Source organism: Carassius auratus, unplaced genomic scaffold (genome assembly GCF_003368295.1).
Source record: "Carassius auratus strain Wakin unplaced genomic scaffold, ASM336829v1 scaf_tig00216896, whole genome shotgun sequence".
Classification (NCBI taxonomy): domain Eukaryota; kingdom Metazoa; phylum Chordata; class Actinopteri; order Cypriniformes; family Cyprinidae; genus Carassius; species Carassius auratus.
The window spans coordinates 67995-86231 of NW_020528790.1; the positions used below are offsets into that span (position 1 = coordinate 67995).

General features: G+C 36.7%; 1 protein-coding gene across 1 annotated transcript; it reads right to left on the reverse strand.

Moving 5' to 3' along the window:
• Positions 1–930: 930 nt before the first annotated feature.
• LOC113099284 (sterile alpha motif domain-containing protein 3-like) lies at positions 931–8605 on the reverse strand. Its single transcript, XM_026264332.1, has 4 exons — positions 4805–8605; positions 4019–4174; positions 2379–2471; positions 931–2247 (listed from the first exon to the last, which is right to left on the reverse strand). Exons 1-4 carry the CDS (start codon positions 5861–5863, stop codon positions 1918–1920), a joined length of 1638 nt encoding a protein of 545 aa, XP_026120117.1. The 5' UTR covers positions 5864–8605; the 3' UTR covers positions 931–1917.
• Between the last annotated feature and the right edge of the window lie 9632 nt (positions 8606–18237).

Here is an 18237-nt window from a genome sequence, read left to right on the forward strand (position 1 = left end):
CAGAAAGTGCTATCAAGTTGGGGTAAATGTTTGCTGACTGACTTCCTATGTCCAACTGGTTTGCATTTAGTTCTCTTTCATATGAAGGAGACTCCCTAGATGACTACAAAGAGAAGCATTTGCAGTTCCATGTAAGAATAAGTGCTTTACTTTGGGGTTGTCTTGCTGGTGATTGTTCATCAGTGGTTTTGCCCATCGCCTTGATTACAGCAGAATCCCAATGTAAACACTAGAGCGTGCTGTTTTACCCAAAGATTTGGCCTTGCGAACTTTGATTTTGTGCATAGTGTAATTATATGCTTTAACAAGGACTGCATCATTTTCTACTTTCAGAAAACATTATAATGGTTGAATTTGCATGAAATGCTTTAAATGTGTGAAAAGTCCACCCATGCTCAAGGATGCTGAGGCATTCCAAAGATATTAACAGGGCAATCAAAGATTAATGGCCTTTCAAAACTACCCAAGTACCAACGACCACAGCAGAGCCAAAGAGCCATAGACATATTTATAATGGGTGCTGTTAACAAAACTGCTCAGATCAGCTCAGCCTGACTGCAGGCATTATGCTTCTGGTGTTTCTGGTTGGAAATGTCCTCCTCTGATTCCACAGAATTGTAGTCTTCAAAATGGAAAATATTTAATTTGTCACGATCAGTACCCTCATAATGGCACTGACTTGTCTGTTGTAATAGGTAAGTGCTTTTGTTGGGGTAGTTTCAAGTGACCAGTGCTTCCGGAGATAACTGCTTTCTGGGACGCCAAACTGAGTTCTAAATGCAATGATCATTTAATCACAGTATTCATCTCATTAAGATTACTTCAAATGGGGGTATTGATTGGTCCTATGTTCATAAGTGCTTCTCTTTGGGGTAGTAGTACACTCAAAAAAATGACTCTTTAAACTAACTTAATTCAATTATGGACAGTGGTTCCACACAACCAAATAGTTTTTTATTAACATGAATGGAATGTTTTCAATCTATTTAAAATTATTGTGTTGAGACAACACAGATGAATAAAGAACATAAATGTGAAATTGTAATGTCCAACCAAATCAATTGAATCACTTTCCTTTAACTTAAACCAATTAAGTTCATTCAACATGTTTTTGTTTACTAAAGACTGGCCAAATTTGTTTAATTCAGCCAACGTAAGAAGCTTGGTTTCAATCAAGTCAATTCAATTATGGACAGTGGTTCCATCCAATTAGCTTTTGTTCTTTTAACTCATGAGTGTCTATTTAAATTTACTTCCTCCAACAAAGCATTTTTGTGTGTGGGCGTGTAAGTGCTATTTAATGACTCAAAGGCAAGATATGTAACAAATGATAAAACTGTATTTGTTAAACAAGCACAATAAACAGATTTAAACAGCCTCCTCAATCTTACAGACTTGCAAATGGATTAACATTGTTTTGTAGTTTCAAAGCATTATTTGAGAAAAGCCAACAAAAATAAAATTCTTCCTCTTAATTCAGAAAAAAAATAAAAAACACAAGGTTAGAAATTTTATAGAAATCAATTCTGTAATATATTAAACAACTTTTAAAGAAAATAAGTAACTTCTATGCTAAGCAGCCTCCAAGAAATTGGCAGCTTGCACAACTTCCTCTAAAAATAAAGTAAAAGACACTTTAAATTTACACTAAGAATGGATATCTAACGACAACTATCAAATGACATCTTGAATGATATCACTGCTGTATAGTCTAATGGATAGATCTTACCAAAAATTACAAGTGCCCTGAGCACCTACTGGAAATAGTCACCTTGCAACAATTTTGAACATAGATACAAGTTGAATAAGTGTAACCCACATTACAAAACGACTCAAAACAGCAAAATGGTAAACAACCATAATTTCCTAAAACTGGGCATTTAAAAGGTAACCGACAAAACCTTCCAAAAAGAGACCTTACTCAAACACATCAGAGAAGAGCTTTGTCTTCAGTGCTTGCACTTTATTGGTTAACTTGTTGGTATCAAGCTCCAGAAATAACTTCTGGAATGCCTCGAAAGTGTACCTGAGTTCAGGAAGGTAGTTTAAGTTTAGTCCGTATATCAGTCCCAGCAACATGGCTGTTGCATATGGTACACTGCAAAGGTCCTGGAGAACTTTTTCACCTTCTAACACCACTCCAACATCTGCTGGGCTGTCTTCAATGCTGGTACCTTCGTATCTTATGACATAGATCCCCATTACAGCTTTCTGGATCGCCTCCTGAGCGCTGGCACCATCTGTATCCTACAGAGGAAATTTAAAAAGATGGAGAACCCTTAATTCCTGCATATTAACTGTGCCACAGCATTTAATATCCTTGCCTTTTTAGTTAATTAAAAAAACAACCAAACAAACAAAAAACACACCATACTAACCATAAACTCCAGAATAAGACTGCTAGGGTCTTCATTTAGGTAAACACACAGGGATTTGGTTATGCATTCCCTCTTCACTTCAATGGCATCAGTCTAAAGATGCAAATAACAACGTTAACAAAATATAATCTATACATTTTTCACAAAATCAGACACTTTCAACTGTCAGTCATTCCAGTCATTCATCCATGTGCTTAATTTTCTAAAGGGAAAGAACCTGCTCCTGGAGGACCACTGGCCTACGGAGTTTAGCTCCAACCCAATTAAATACACCTGAACCAAATAAAGGTTTTTAGAAGTTCAAATAAGACTCACTACAACTTCCAGGCAGGTGTGTTGGGTAAGTTGGAACTAAACTCTGCAGAACATTGGCCCTTCAAGAACAGGTTTGATCAAGCCTGTCTTCTATCAAAATATTTTTGTAAGATAATGCATTTGCAGCAGTTCACAGTGATATTTTGTATTTATTGTACTTCATATTTTAATAAATATAATCCCATTACATTTTTGTCTTTTGTGCATGCTTATGACCATTACCCCAAAACAGTTGAGAGGATACTGTTTTTAAATGGTTAGATCATCCAAAATGAAAATTCTGTCATTAATTACTCACCCTCATGTTGTTCATCTTCAGAGTACAAATGAAGATTTTTTGATAAAAATCCAAGAGCCTTCTGACCCTCCAAGGGTCCTACCACGCTCAAGGTTCAGAAAGGTACCAAAAACATTGCTGAAATAGTCCACATGACATCAGTGGCTCAATCGTAATTTTATGAAGCTACAAGAATACACAAAAAAAAACCCTACCTTAATTCAACAGTTCCTCTCCTCTGCATGACCCCAATGACATTTTGACAAGTACCACGAAGAATGCGCATGCTTTGATCTGCACATAACGCATGTTCGTGGTGCTGCTTATGCAGAAAACGCATGCACTACGTGTTGTTGCATGCTCTTGCCAGGTTGACTCAGAGGAGAATAATTGTTGAATTATGTTATTTTACTTTTTTTGTGCAACAAGTAGTATTTAAGTATCATTAAAATACGATTGATCCACTTGGACTATTTTGTCGGTACCTTTCTGGACCTTGGATAGCAGGGTCAGAAACCTCTCGGATTTCATCAAAACTATCCGTGTTCAGAAGACAAATTAAGGTCTTAGGTGTTTGGAACGGAATAATGGTGAGTAATTAATGACAGAATTTTTGGGTGAACTATATACCTTCAATTATGGCTGGGACAGTAAATCAATTTATTATTTCTGAGATTTTCTGAATGCCGTTTTCTGTAAAATCGATTCTTTGCTTAGTTTTTAAACTGTACTTTTTAAACCATACGCTCAAATATTAATGAAAAAGAGCGCTTGTGCAGTCATGCAAGTGGTCAAATGATTAATGTAAACACAGCTCAATATAAACACTCTTGTAATTTGCTTAAACCTTTTTGAACTTTATTAGTGATTATTTTAGGTTGAAGGTCATGTGTAAAGAATTGGAAGTAAGCAAAATATGGCTTTTTGTAAATCGCAATGCATTCGGAATATTTTAGAATCAATGTAGAATTGTTTCTCAGTGAATGATTTATTGTTCCAGCCCTAATTTTGTTATTATTAATGCTTTGTTGAGTGCATTTGTTCATACCTGTGTAGTAGGAAGCAAGAGGGTTTTAATTCTTCGCCCAGCGACGCCACCTCTGTTCGCAAAAATCTTCATAAGCTTTGCAATGTATGCATCCATCTTGGCAAAGAATGTTGACACCAACGGGACTGTTGAAATTCTCTCAAATTCTGCACAAACCTACAAACACAAAAAAGTAATTTGTTACTAGAACATAAATAAAAGTTAGATCACCCAAAGGGTTAGTTCACCCAAACATGAAAATTAGCCTGTCACAATACTTTTTTCTTACTCCTGTTGGTACACGGAAGTCGTGCAGTCAGATGATGTGGCACGTCAGGGTTGTGAAGTTAGTGAAAACGCCATTTACGAATTAGAAGCACAAAACAAGGATTTACAAAGGAAAGTGTCGGAGGATTTCCGTTTTCCTTTGCTAAAGAATTTTTCACCCCTCTGTTCCTACATGTTCCAGAGGCACACACACGACTCATATGTGCTACGTCATCCACCTGCATGATGTCAGCAGGAGTGAGAGGAAAACTGTTTATTGCACTTAAAAATAGGGATATTTATATTACAAAAATGCATGGATTAGCTTCAGAAGGCCTTTATTTCTATTGCAAATATGCACACTTTATTTGCCGTTTAGTCCCATAAGCAAGGCTTGGAGGGACCAGAACAATTTTGATTAGATTCGTCTGAAAAAAGAATATCACACACATAAATGATGTTTCCAAGGTTAGGCACGGAGGCTAATTTTCATTTTTGGGTAAACTAACTCTTTAACAGCAAAGACAAAACTTCACTTACCTCTTCTGTTCGGAAAAGAGCAGGCCACCTGGTTTTGAAGTCTGCAATAAGTGGTTCCTGGATCACCTCATGCCTTCTGATGGAAAAACTCTTGTCCATCAGCATTCTTACATTCTTCTCATTGTTCTTCTTTTTTACTTCATTTAGAAGCGTCTGTCTGACTGCCTCAAGAGTTTCATCCGTTTCCCCTTGTGGATGGGAAGGGCAGTAGTTCACCTCAGCCTTGCGTGGTTTTTTTACACGATATGCAGGACTGGATATTCCATCGGGCTTATGCTTGATTGAATTAACCGTGACTTCTGTGCAGCCGATATTCCTCAATTTTGTTCTGTAATTGCCAAGTTTATATTTTAAACTGGCTTTCCATCCACTGTATCCAGTTACAGAACCTCTCTCTTTTAAGCAAGGGTGCTTTTTAATGAGCGCTTCAGCCACCTGACCATATTCTCCATCTGAGGGGTAAAGTTTGTATTTCACAATTTCTTCTGCAAGTCCATCTAAAATGGACATTTTCAGCTTTGGGTCAGGACTGAGAAAAGTGCCCTGTGTTTTAAAGGCTGCATTTCCTTGTTCCAGTTTGAGCTCAGCATCATATGTGAAACGGGGCACAGTGAATTCAGCTGGCCATGCAGATGACTTTACACTAGATGACAACACAGGAGCCAAACTTGCAGAAGATTCAGAGTTTGCTGAAGTAGATGGACTAGACAATACAAGGGTGTCACAGGACAAGAGTGACGGAGCTAGTGAAGAGCATGCACTTTCATTTTGAGATGTTTCCACATGTGGTATGGGTAAGCCATCACGGTCACTTGATGTTACCAGCAATACCACTTTCAGGGTACTTTTGTCTTGGATTTCTGATGTGGACATGAGATTCATGAAGTCATTGTCAAAGTCTGGGTCCATGAATTGCAATCTAAAATTTCCTTGGAGACTGCACTGCTTTGCAATTTCCTTTGATAAATCAGCAACAGAAGTAGGCAGTCCATCTTGAAGAATCACCCTCTGGGAGTTGTTCTCTCCAAGAATAATTCTTAACCGAACTGAAGTTGTCATTGTAGTAAGTCTTTAAAGAAGGAAATGGAAACATGGTCATTTTTAAACATTTAAAAAGAACATGTCACCTTTTATGCGATTACTTGTCTCTTCAGGGTCACCAAACGCAAAGGACCAACCATATAGTCTGCCAAAGGATAGCCGTCAGCTAAATCACCATGTTCTAAGAATAACATCTCTCTTGTTGGTGATACACTAAGCTCAAAGGCCCTGAAATGTTCTCTGTACCAACCACACAATCGCCTCAGTATGAAGCACAATGTCTCTTGAACTACACAAATCTGAACAATTTCTCCAAAGTCAGGGAGGCCACTTGTAGTATCATGTGCCAGGATCATACCATTTCTGAAGTTCATACCCTTGCTAGAGACGCTCTTAGCAATATGGACCTCAGATACATTTGGGTATTTGTCTTTGATCATCTGAGCTACCTCTGTCTGCAAAACATCAAGAGGAACTGGAGATGCAGTCGAAACTTCCAGTGTTCCTTTTTCATGACTACTTTTCAAGTGGTAAGAAATCATTAGCTGATGTTTTACAGCGAGTGAGCGGGGAACATTTTTGAAGCAATTTGTATGTCGTGTGACCTGCTTAAAAAAGCTGTGTTTTGCTTCAAAACGCATAGTCCATAAATGGACAAGAGGGCCAAACGTTTTTACCATCTCAGGGTAATGTTCCAAAAAATGATGTTTTGGCAGAAGTTTGACATCTGGGAAAAGTTCTTGATATCTCTGCCTGTGTTCAGAAATTTTCATCTCAAGATAGGATATGGATTCATCTGTGTGGACTGGGGAAACCACCAACTCAACAATATCCTTCAGGTCCATTAGCACCTGCCATGCGGGCTCACCTTCAGGTACAACATGTCCAATCAGAAAAGGGAGAAATCTGATCATGCTCCAATTTTCATGGGCGTTTCCCCCAATTGTGTTACGACGTGAAAATGTGAATGGAATTGCATGAGGCTTGTTCTTCTGGTCTTCCCATTTGTAGGGAAATTGAAGAATATATTTATTGAGGCTTTCCAGTGTAAAGTGTTTCTTGGATATCAACAAAGCCAAGCACTGTGCAAGTTCCACGGGCACCACACCCTCAAAAATGTCATGTAGCACATCTGGTGGATAAGCTGACAACACATTGAAATGAGAGAGGTGCTTAGTAAAAACACAATCTCTTTTCACTCCACAACAGCTTGTACCTTTTTCCTGTGCCGTTTTCACATGATCTTTATGAACTTCTTTGGTTCTGTGGTTGAATGCACCAGACTGAACTTCTTTTGCCTGCACATCAGAACTTTTCCCTAAACAAAACCGACAAAAGAACTCTCCTGAAAAGCTTTCAACAAAGCCAGCCATACCATGAGCTGCTAGGTTGTCTGCCACCACGCAATAAACAGTACCTTTAATAAAGGTTCCAAGAAGATGAATGAATAAGCCATCTTTTTCAAGAATTGAAAGATCACGCAGAAGAGGCTCAAGAACTTTCTCATACCCATAGTGTTTCAAATCCTCACTTTTGCACAGGACAGCCAAATAGATTGAGGAGAGAGAGGAATGGGAGCCTGGGGGTAAATTGCTCAAAATCCAGTACACAGCAAAGAGCTTATGTTTTTTTCTGGATGTCCCAAGTGGGTTACACACTTCGAAATCATCTGCATATAAAGTTAATGAAATTGTTAAGTCTTTCCCAGACAACAAACTGTTTTCTTTGAAGTGGGAACCATCCTGAAATGACCTGTAATCATGGCTGCTGCAACTGGCTGGACTAGTTCTTGCTCTGTGGTTTTCAACAACTCTGTCAACAATGTCCTGCTTAGTCAAGAGCAGCTGCAAAGACTTCAAAATTGGAACGTACTGAAAGGTGTTAGTCTGTTGTTCATCAAGGCAGTACTCAACAGGTTCCACAACACTAAAGTTGTCCTTATAAAACTGCTTGCGCTTATAGGTAGTGCATAAAGAACCGCCTCTGCCTATGGCTGAGTGTAATGGGTTGGATGCGATGGTATCGGCTATTTCCTTTATAACACATTCATCAACACGAAGTTCATGTTTTTCCAACACCTGCTGTACACTGGCAACTGAGAGAGGAACGGACACAGAATTTAACAGGTAATGCATCTCTTCCAAAAAATCATCAATGGCTAAAGAAGGAACATGTACAAGATGTTCCAGTTTTAACAGCATTGCTGCTAAATTTTGAACAACAACATCAGTGTCATTAGCCATTTCACTGTCATCATCCAAAGACAAACCACTGACCTCACTGTCAAAATCTTGAACGGCTTCATCTCCAGACTCTGCTAATTGTTCAGACATGGTAACTACACCAAACTTAAAGTCATTTAGTGCATGTGGGCTGTGTTTTCTGTTTTTATGTGACTTAAAAGTTCCATATACATTTGATTGAAAATTACAGCCATAAAACATGCAATGAACGGTTTCATTTCTCTTCAAATGACTGTTTATGTGAACAAAGTATTCTCTTTCTGATGCAAGATTACTGCATGCACACAAATGACAACTGAAGGTAGACCTTCGTTTGTCATTTACTCCTGAGCGTGAAGCATGATTTCTACTTAGATGAATCAGTAGAGCATTCCATGTCTTGAATGAACATGGACAGTCTGAATATGTACAAGAATATCGCTGACTACGACCATAATGTCTGTGCTGCAGTCTGTGATGTTTTAGTAATTTAGATCTTGCAGAAACTGTAATTCCACAAATTTTACATTTCCACATTTCTGAAAGAGAATAAAATCACACACACAAAGTAATAAACATTACACCATAGGAAATAGGAAGTGTAACTATGGATGTAAAACAAGTTAACATTTCACAATTTAAAGGTACACTAACTTTTTTATTTAAAGGGGTCATAATTTAAATTTTTCCTTTCTTTTTGGAGTGTTACAAGCTCTTGGTGCATAAAGAAGATCTGTAAAGCTGCAAAGAATAAAGTATCAAATCCAAAGAGATTTTCTTTATAAATGTTTTGTGCATGACTGCGGTCATATAACAGAGCAAATAATGTAGCTTAAAGGAAAAAAAAAAAATATGCAACTGTCATTGGAATTAACCAATGTGCTTGTAAAAAAAATAAAAATAAGATATAAATCCACAAAATGCATGCAGTTTTTTTTTTTTTTTTAACAACCTCATAAACTCTGCTCCTGGCCAAAATTGCATCATCAGAATTATGGTAAAAAAAAAAAAAAAATCTATAACTAAAGCAGTGATCTAGACATGTGTTATCATTTGGAATCTTACAACCTCAGCTTTCTTTTAACATAAATCACTTTTCCATTTGTGTTATATAAAATAACCTAATATGTCTGCAGGCATAATTACATGTCTGAAGCATTTCTATAGTTTGAACTCGAAGTAGTGAACGGGTTGACAACGTCACTGTATGACCATGTTAATAATAATAATAATAATAATAATAATAAAAAAAAACAACTTTAAATACGTTAATTGTGCTGGGCCACGGGTTGGAACAATAGTCGGGAAAATTATTAATAAAAAAAAAAGTGCTTTAGCGTTCACTTACCTTTATCCAAAACGACGTTTTCACCGTCACATTCGTTGGCAATCGTTTATTTCAGCAAAATTAGCCAGTGATAAAGTAGGACAACGTGATCAAATGTATGCTGTAAGAAAAAAACGAATAAATTTACAAAGTTAAAATTTCTCCAACAGTCAACTGTGGCATTATTTGAACTGCTTATATCATTAATTCGCCAGAAAACTATTCTGAATTCTAATATGTTGTCCCATCCTTTGTTCCGCAAGCACACGTATAAAATAAGTGTTTACTACAGAAAATCACGCACTTTCCACGTGCAAGTAAGTTAACATATTCCAACTGCATGAAATAATATATTAATGGCGCAATCAATTAATTACACACAACGATCGACTATACTAACCGAAATTCGCAACAGAAATTCACTAATACTTACACTAACAGAAATTAAAGATTTGGGATTAACACAAAAAACTTTAGACGTCCTTACCTTGCTGGTAGCTTTGCTCATATCGTTGACGCCATGCTCCTTCTTCGCGCGTCTTCAGCAAGCACGTTAAAAACGTCACATCCGGCTTTTGAATATCGAAATTAAACGCTTTGTGTTACTTTAACGATTCATACTTACGTATAGTGGGATTTTAAACAGCTTAAGTTATTCAAGCACAATACAATAGTGTTTTGGAGGATAATGATATTTATTTGTGGTGTCTTAACAGAAAATAATTGAGTAAATAGAACAGTGGCACAAAACCATTTCTTTGAGTGTAGTGAGGAAATGAAGAGCAGTCAAGGCTTCGCATATTTTCTATTTCTTATAGTTTCCAATCTTGTGATTTAATCACAGTATTCATCTCATTAAGATTACTTCAAATGGGGGCATTGATTGGTCCTATGTTCATAAGTGCTTCTCTTTGGGGTAGTAGTAATGAGGAAATGAAGAGCAGTCAATGTTTCACCTATTTTCTATTTCTTATAGTTTCCAATCTTGTGATTTGTTCATGTAATTTGTATTTCTTATTTTGCAGACATATACCTCTGATCCAAACTTGTAGCTTTAAATGCTCAATAAAATGGCAAAATTTGGACACAAATTTGCATCCTCCTCTGAAGCCACATTTTCAATTCCTTGCCTCCTTGAGTGAAAACCAGCTGATGTCTACTCTAACTTTAGCATCTTTCTTTTCAACCAAAGCAGAAAGTGCTATCAAGTTGGGGTAAATGTTTGCTGACTGACTTCCTATGTCCAACTGGTTTGCAATAAGTTCTGTTTCATTTGAAGGAGACTCCCTAGATAACTACAAAGAGAAGCATTTGCAATTCCATGTAAGAATAAGTGCTTTACTTTGGTATTGTCTTGCTGGTGATTGTTCATCAGTGGTTTTGCCCATCGCCTTGATTACAGCAGAATCCCAATGTAAACACTAGAGTGTGCTGTTTTAACCAAAGATTTGGCCTTGCGAACTTTGATTTTGTGCATAGTGTGATTCTATGCTTTAACAAGGACTGCATCATTTTCTACTTTCAGAAAACATTATAATGGTTGAATTTGCATGAAATGCTTTAAATGTGTGAAAAGTCCACCCATGCTCAAGGATGCTGAGGCATTCCAAAGATATTAACAGGGCAATCAAAGATTAATGGCCTTTCAAAACTACCCAAGTACCAATGACCACAGCAGAGCCAAAGGGGCATGGACATATTTATAATGGTTGCTGTTAACCAAACTGCTCAGATCAGCTCAGCCTGAATGCAGGCAGCATGCTCCTGGTGTTTCTGGTTGGAAATGTCCTCCTCTGATTCCACAGAATTGTAGTCTTCAAAATGGAAAATATTTAATTTGTCACGATGGGTACCTTCATAATGGCACTGACTTGTCTGTTGTAATAGGTAAGTGCTTTTGTTGGGGTAGTTTCAAGTGACCAGTGCTTCCGGAGATAATTGCTTTCTAGGACGTCAAACTGAGTTCTAAATGCAATAATCATTTAATCACAGTATTCATCTCATTAAGATTACTTCAAATGGGGGCATTGATTGGTCCTATGTTCATAAGTGCTTCTCTTTGGGGTAGTAGTAGTGAGGAAATGAAGAGCAGTCAAGGCTTCGCATGTTTTCTATTTCTTATAGTTTCCAATCTTGTGATTTAATCACAGTATTCATCTCATTAAGATTACTTCAAATGGGGGCATTGATTGGCCCTATGTTCATAAGTGCTTCTCTTTGGGGTAGTAGTAGTGAGGAAATGAAGAGCAGTCAAGGCTTCGCATATTTTCTATTTCTTATAGTTTCCAATCTTGTGATTTTTTTAATTTAATTTGTATTTCTAATTTTGCAGACATATACCTCTGATCCAAACTTGTAGATTCAAATGCTGAATAAGATTGCAAAATTTGGACACAAATTTGCATCCTCCTCTGTAGCCACATTTTCAATTCCTTGCCTCCTTGAGTGAAAACCAGCTGATGTCTACTCTAACTTTAGCATCTTTCTTTTCAACCAAAGCAGAAAGTGCTATCAAGTTGGGGTAAATGTCTGCTGACTGACTTCCTATGTCCAACTGGTTTGCAATTAGTTCTGTTTCATTTGAAGGAGACTCCCTAGATAACTACAAAGAGAAACATTTGCAATTCCATGTAAGAATAAGTGCTTTGCTTTGGTATTGTCTTGCTGGTGATTGTTCATCAGTGGTTTTGCCCATCGCCTTGATTACAGCAGAATCCCAATTTAAACAGTAGAGCGTGCTGTTTTACCCAAAGATTTGGCCTTGCGAACTTTGATTTTGTGCATAGTGTAATTCTATGCTTTAACAAGGACTGTATCATTTTCTAGAAATTCACTAATACTTACACTAACAGAAATTAAAGATTTGGGATTAACACAAAAAACTTTAGACGTCCTTACCTTGCTGGTAGCTTTGCTCATATCGTTGACGCCATGCTCCTTCTTCGCGCGTCTTCAACAAGCACGTTAAAAACGTCACATCCGGCTTTTGAATATCGAAATTAAACGCTTTGTGTTACTTTAACGATTCATACTTACGTATAGTGGGATTTTAAACAGCTTAAGTTATTCAAGCACAATACAATAGTGTTTTGGAGGATAATGATATTTATTTGTGGTGTCTTAACAGAAAATAATTGAGTAAATAGAACAGTGGCACAAAACCATTTCTTTGAGTGTAGTGAGGAAATGAAGAGCAGTCAAGGCTTCGCATATTTTCTATTTCTTATAGTTTCCAATCTTGTGATTTAATCACAGTATTCATCTCATTAAGATTACTTCAAATGGGGGCATTGATTGGTCCTATGTTCATAAGTGCTTCTCTTTGGGGTAGTAGTAATGAGGAAATGAAGAGCAGTCAATGTTTCACCTATTTTCTATTTCTTATAGTTTCCAATCTTGTGATTTGTTCATGTAATTTGTATTTCTTATTTTGCAGACATATACCTCTGATCCAAACTTGTAGCTTTAAATGCTCAATAAAATGGCAAAATTTGGACACAAATTTGCATCCTCCTCTGAAGCCACATTTTCAATTCCTTGCCTCCTTGAGTGAAAACCAGCTGATGTCTACTCTAACTTTAGCATCTTTCTTTTCAACCAAAGCAGAAAGTGCTATCAAGTTGGGGTAAATGTTTGCTGACTGACTTCCTATGTCCAACTGGTTTGCAATAAGTTCTGTTTCATTTGAAGGAGACTCCCTAGATAACTACAAAGAGAAGCATTTGCAATTCCATGTAAGAATAAGTGCTTTACTTTGGTATTGTCTTGCTGGTGATTGTTCATCAGTGGTTTTGCCCATCGCCTTGATTACAGCAGAATCCCAATGTAAACACTAGAGTGTGCTGTTTTAACCAAAGATTTGGCCTTGCGAACTTTGATTTTGTGCATAGTGTGATTCTATGCTTTAACAAGGACTGCATCATTTTCTACTTTCAGAAAACATTATAATGGTTGAATTTGCATGAAATGCTTTAAATGTGTGAAAAGTCCACCCATGCTCAAGGATGCTGAGGCATTCCAAAGATATTAACAGGGCAATCAAAGATTAATGGCCTTTCAAAACTACCCAAGTACCAATGACCACAGCAGAGCCAAAGGGGCATGGACATATTTATAATGGTTGCTGTTAACCAAACTGCTCAGATCAGCTCAGCCTGAATGCAGGCAGCATGCTCCTGGTGTTTCTGGTTGGAAATGTCCTCCTCTGATTCCACAGAATTGTAGTCTTCAAAATGGAAAATATTTAATTTGTCACGATGGGTACCTTCATAATGGCACTGACTTGTCTGTTGTAATAGGTAAGTGCTTTTGTTGGGGTAGTTTCAAGTGACCAGTGCTTCCGGAGATAATTGCTTTCTAGGACGTCAAACTGAGTTCTAAATGCAATAATCATTTAATCACAGTATTCATCTCATTAAGATTACTTCAAATGGGGGCATTGATTGGTCCTATGTTCATAAGTGCTTCTCTTTGGGGTAGTAGTAGTGAGGAAATGAAGAGCAGTCAAGGCTTCGCATGTTTTCTATTTCTTATAGTTTCCAATCTTGTGATTTAATCACAGTATTCATCTCATTAAGATTACTTCAAATAGGGGCATTGATTGGTCCTATGTTCATAAGTGCTTCTCTTTGGGGTAGTAGTAGTGAGGAAATGAAGAGCAGTCAAGGCTTCGCATATTTTCTATTTCTTATAGTTTCCAATCTTGTGATTTTTTTAATTTAATTTGTATTTCTAATTTTGCAGACATATACCTCTGATCCAAACTTGTAGATTCAAATGCTGAATAAGATTGCAAAATTTGGACACAAATTTGCATCCTCCTCTGTAGCCACATTTTCAATTCCTTGCCTCCTTGAGTGAAAACCAGCTGATGTCTACTCTAACTTTAGCATCTTTCTTTTCAACCAAAGCAGAAAGTGCTATCAAGTTGGGGTAAATGTCTGCTGACTGACTTCCTATGTCCAACTGGTTTGCAATTAGTTCTGTTTCATTTGAAGGAGACTCCCTAGATAACTAAAAAGAGAAACATTTGCAATTCCATGTAAGAATAAGTGCTTTGCTTTGGTATTGTCTTGCTGGTGATTGTTCATCAGTGGTTTTGCCCATCGCCTTGATTACAGCAGAATCCCAATTTAAACAGTAGAGCGTGCTGTTTTACCCAAAGATTTGGCCTTGCGAACTTTGATTTTGTGCATAGTGTAATTCTATGCTTTAACAAGGACTGTATCATTTTCTACTTTCAGAAAACATTATAATGGTTGAATTTGCATGAAATGCTTTAAATGTGTGAAAAGTCCACCCATGCTCAAGGATGCTGAGGCATTCCAAAGATATTAACAGGGCAATCAAAGATTAATGGCCTCAAAAATGTACATAATTTAAATTTTTCCTTTCTTTTTGGAGTGTTACAAGCTCTTGGTGCATAAAGAAGATCTGTAAAGCTGCAAAGAATAAAGTATCAAATCCAAAGAGATTTTCTTTATAAATGTTTTGTGCATGACTGCGGTCATATAACAGAGCAAATAATGTAGCTTAAAGGAAAAAAAAAAATATGCAACTGTCATTGGAATTAACCAATGTGCTTGTAAAAAAAATAAAAATAAGATATAAATCCACAAAATGCATGCAGTTTTTTTTTTTTTTAACAACCTCATAAACTCTGCTCCTGGCCAAAATTGCATCATCAGAATTATGGTAAAAAAAAAAAAAAAAATCTATAACTAAAGCAGTGATCTAGACATGTGTTATCATTTGGAATCTTACAACCTCAGCTTTCTTTTAACATAAATCACTTTTCCATTTGTGTTATATAAAATAACCTAATATGTCTGCAGGCATAATTACATGTCTGAAGCATTTCTATAGTTTGAACTCGAAGTAGTGAACGGGTTGACAACGTCACTGTATGACCATGTTAATAATAATAATAATAATAATAATAATAATAATAATAATAATAATAATAATAATACTAAAAAAACAACTTTAAATACGTTAATTGTGCTGGGCCACGGGTTGGAACAATAGTCGGGAAAATTATTAATAAAAAAAAAAGTGCTTTAGCGTTCACTTACCTTTATCCAAAACGACGTTTTCACCGTCACATTCGTTGGCAATCGTTTATTTCAGCAAAATTAGCCAGTGATAAAGTAGGACAACGTGATCAAATGTATGCTGTAAGAAAAAAACGAATAAATTTACAAAGTTAAAATTTCTCCAACAGTCAACTGTGGCATTATTTGAACTGCTTATATCATTAATTCGCCAGAAAACTATTCTGAATTCTAATATGTTGTCCCATCCTTTGTTCCGCAAGCACACGTATAAAATAAGTGTTTACTACAGAAAATCACGCACTTTCCACGTGCAAGTAAGTTAACATATTCCAACTGCATGAAATAATCTATTATTGGCGCAATCAATTAATTACACACAACGATCGACTATACTAACCGAAATTCGCAACAGAAATTCACTAATACTTACACTAACAGAAATTAAAGATTTGGGATTAACACAAAAAACTTTAGACGTCCTTACCTTGCTGGTAGCTTTGCTCATATCGTTGACGCCATGCTCCTTCTTCGCGCGTCTTCAACAAGCACGTTAAAAACGTCACATCCGGCTTTTGAATATCGAAATTAAACGCTTTGTGTTACTTTAACGATTCATACTTACGTATAGTGGGATTTTAAACAGCTTAAGTTATTCAAGCACAATACAATAGTGTTTTGGAGGATAATGATATTTATTTGTGGTGTCTTAACAGAAAATAATTGAGTAAATAGAACAGTGGCACAAAACCATTTCTTTGAGTGTAGTGAGGAAATGAAGAGCAGTCAAGGCTTCGCATATTTTCTATTTCTTATAGTTTCCAATCTTGTGATTTAATCACAGTATTCATCTCATTAAGATTACTTCAAATGGGGGCATTGATTGGTCCTATGTTCATAAGTGCTTCTCTTTGGGGTAGTAGTAATGAGGAAATGAAGAGCAGTCAATGTTTCACCTATTTTCTATTTCTTATAGTTTCCAATCTTGTGATTTGTTCATGTAATTTGTATTTCTTATTTTGCAGACATATACCTCTGATCCAAACTTGTAGCTTTAAATGCTCAATAAAATGGCAAAATTTGGACACAAATTTGCATCCTCCTCTGAAGCCACATTTTCAATTCCTTGCCTCCTTGAGTGAAAACCAGCTGATGTCTTCTCTAACTTTAGCATCTTTCTTTTCAACCAAAGCAGAAAGTGCTATCAAGTTGGGGTAAATGTTTGCTGACTGACTTCCTATGTCCAACTGGTTTGCAATAAGTTCTGTTTCATTTGAAGGAGACTCCCTAGATAACTACAAAGAGAAGCATTTGCAATTCCATGTAAGAATAAGTGCTTTACTTTGGTATTGTCTTGCTGGTGATTGTTCATCAGTGGTTTTGCCCATCGCCTTGATTACAGCAGAATCCCAATGTAAACACTAGAGTGTGCTGTTTTAACCAAAGATTTGGCCTTGCGAACTTTGATTTTGTGCATAGTGTGATTCTATGCTTTAACAAGGACTGCATCATTTTCTACTTTCAGAAAACATTATAATGGTTGAATTTGCATGAAATGCTTTAAATGTGTGAAAAGTCCACCCATGCTCAAGGATGCTGAGGCATTCCAAAGATATTAACAGGGCAATCAAAGATTAATGGCCTTTCAAAACTACCCAAGTACCAATGACCACAGCAGAGCCAAAGGGGCATGGACATATTTATAATGGTTGCTGTTAACCAAACTGCTCAGATCAGCTCAGCCTGAATGCAGGCAGCATGCTCCTGGTGTTTCTGGTTGGAAATGTCCTCCTCTGATTCCACAGAATTGTAGTCTTCAAAATGGAAAATATTTAATTTGTCACGATGGGTACCTTCATAATGGCACTGACTTGTCTGTTGTAATAGGTAAGTGCTTTTGTTGGGGTAGTTTCAAGTGACCAGTGCTTCCGGAGATAATTGCTTTCTAGGACGTCAAACTGAGTTCTAAATGCAATAATCATTTAATCACAGTATTCATCTCATTAAGATTACTTCAAATGGGGGCATTGATTGGTCCTATGTTCATAAGTGCTTCTCTTTGGGGTAGTAGTAGTGAGGAAATGAAGAGCAGTCAAGGCTTCGCATGTTTTCTATTTCTTATAGTTTCCAATCTTGTGATTTAATCACAGTATTCATCTCATTAAGATTACTTCAAATGGGGGCATTGATTGGTCCTATGTTCATAAGTGCTTCTCTTTGGGGTAGTAGTAGTGAGGAAATGAAGAGCAGTCAAGGCTTCACATATTTTCTATTTCTTATAGTTTCCAAATCTTGTGATTTTTTTAATTTAATTTGTATTTCTAATTTTGCAGACATATACCTCTGATCCAAACTTGTAGATTCAAATGCTGAATAAGATTGCAAAATTTGGACACAAATTTGCATCCTCCTCTGTAGCCACATTTTCAATTCCTTGCCTCCTTGAGTGAAAACCAGCTGATGTCTACTCTAACTTTAGCATCTTTCTTTTCAACCAAAGCAGAAAGTGCTATCAAGTTGGGGTAAATGTCTGCTGACTGACTTCCTATGTCCAACTGGTTTGCAATTAGTTCTGTTTCATTTGAAGGAGACTCCCTAGATAACTACAAGAGAAACATTTGCAATTCCATGTAAGAATAAGTGCTTTGCTTTGGTATTGTCTTGCTGGTGATTGTTCATCAGTGGTTTTGCCCATCGCCTTGATTACAACAGAATCCCAATTTAAACAGTAGAGCGTGCTGTTTTACCCAAAGATTTGGCCTTGCGAACTTTGATTTTGTGCATAGTGTA